This window comes from Chaetura pelagica, unplaced genomic scaffold (assembly GCF_000747805.2).
Source record: "Chaetura pelagica isolate M959 unplaced genomic scaffold, ChaPel_1.0 scaffold32, whole genome shotgun sequence".
NCBI classification, from domain to species: Eukaryota; Metazoa; Chordata; class Aves; order Apodiformes; family Apodidae; genus Chaetura; species Chaetura pelagica.
Genome location: NW_009952368.1, coordinates 1,336,681 through 1,338,552, shown reverse-complemented (window position 1 = coordinate 1,338,552; position 1,872 = coordinate 1,336,681). Strand labels below are relative to the sequence as shown.

The 1,872-nt window shown below is 58.9% G+C and overlaps 1 protein-coding gene across 1 annotated transcript in view; it reads right to left on the bottom strand.

Moving 5' to 3' along the window:
* FOXRED1 (FAD-dependent oxidoreductase domain containing 1) overlaps positions 1-1,872 on the bottom strand; it is a 7,155-nt gene that overhangs the window by 1,906 nt on the left and 3,377 nt on the right. Inside the window, exons 5-6 of the mRNA XM_010008107.1 lie at positions 1,084-1,160; positions 854-1,002 (exon numbers count right to left, since the gene is read on the bottom strand). Of these exons, the coding sequence (XP_010006409.1) occupies positions 854-1,002; positions 1,084-1,160 (226 nt within the window). The remainder of the gene's footprint in view (positions 1-853; positions 1,003-1,083; positions 1,161-1,872) is intronic.

Here is a 1,872-nt window from a genome sequence, read left to right as displayed (position 1 = left end):
TGCCATCACGGCGGAAATAAGCGCCGGTGGTGTCGATGAGGAAGGGGCAGGAGAGGCCGGGGCCGTCGGGGCAGTGCCAGGAGAAGACGTATCTGTGGGGCACCCCCCAAAAATAGAGGGCTGACCCTCCCCCCTTCCCAAAGGTCGGGAGGTCTAGGGGCTGGAGAAGGAGGTGTTCTCCCAAAAAAACACAGCGTTGAGGGGTTGGTCCTCATGAGACTGGAGGTGGGGGGGTAATGGAATGTGGCTCCTCCACCCCCCAGGAAAAAGGATTAAGGGGTTCATGCCCCACCCTGCAGATAGAGGCGCTGGGGGTGCTGGGATGTGAGTGCCTCCCAAAAAGAAAAGCACAGAGGTGTTAATCCCCCCAAATAAAAAGGATTAAGGGGTTCTCCCCCACCACCCATGAAGGTGGAGGGGTGCTCCACCCCTCAAAAAAAAGCACCCAGGGGTTCATCCCCCTAAAAAGGAAAGGATTAAGGGGTTAACCCCCCCCCCGGCTTGAAGATCCAGGGGGTCCCAGGACTTTACCCACCTCCCGAAAATAAAGCACTGAGAAGTTCAACCCTCACCCTCAGAGGAGTGGGAGGTAGTACCAGGAGGTGAACCTCCCACAAAAAAGGATGAAGGGGTTGACCTCCCCAGTTTGAGCATAGAGGGGTGGGGGTGCCAGCATGTGATTCTCCTTCCCTCCAAAAAAACACCAATGTTTTCCATCCCCACAGATAAAAGAGTGCCGGGCTACATCCACCACACTGCGACTACCCCTCAAGGCCCTGAGGGTCACCTCAAAACAAGTGGTGATGCCAGGACATTCCCCCTCCCTTCCCCAAATCCCTCCCCATTCCTGCACCTCTTCCGGGGCTGGATGGGCAGGGGGGGCTGGCGCAGCCCCCCAGGCAGCCCCCTGGCCTGCAGCAGCTCCCCGGCCCAGGCACCGGCGGCATTGACCACGATGGCACAGGCCACAGGCTGGTACTCCAGGCTGTCTGGCATGTGGATCTGGGAGGGGAGGCACAGGTGGGAAGGGTCAGGGACAGTCCTGCGGAACCCCAGGCTGGTAAGGGGGACACACACACTCACGTGCACGTATTTGATGCGGGCAGTCTCTGCTTCTGGTCCCAGCGATGGCATCGGATCCTCAGCTGAGGTGACAAAACCTGGAGGGGTTTGAGAGGTGAAATGGGGGGGTGCTGGTTTGGTCCTGGGATTGGTAGAGGGGCCCCAGTGGTGACTCCTGTAAGAAGCTATTAAAAGTTCCCCTGGCTGAGGTGGCCAAGGGCAGGTCGTTAGACCTGGTCGTTAAACCTTCTAATCTAACCTCGTTGTTAAACTCTCTAATTGCTTCTGCAATCAGATGAACGAACTGACACAAGATCTGACAGCAGAGGGTGGAGATCCCGAGGTTGGTGAGGAGGAAGGGGCAGGAGGTGCCCAAGCAGAAGCTCCCCTGCAGCCCACAGAGAGATGGCAGCTGTGCCCCTGCACCCACGGGTGGTGGGGCACGGAGGGGTGAGTGTGGAGGTGCAGCCCCTGGACTGCCTGAATCTGCAGCCCTGGAGAACCCTGCACAAGGGGAGGTGGCTGTTCCTGAAGAAGCCTGTGACTCCTGTGGGCAGCCCACGGGGGATCAGCTCCTGAGAGACCTCGTGGGAAGGACTCATGTCAGGGAAGCTCGTGAAGGACTCTCTCCCATGGGCAAGACCCCGTTGGGAAGCAGGGGAGGACTGTGCTGGAGCCCCCATCACAGGAAGGACACAGAGCTGTTGGAGAGGGTCCAGGGAAGGGCCACAAAGATGATCTGAGAGCTGGAGCAGCTCTGCTATGGAGACAGGCTGAGGGAGCTGGGGCTGTTCAGCCTGGAGAAGAGAA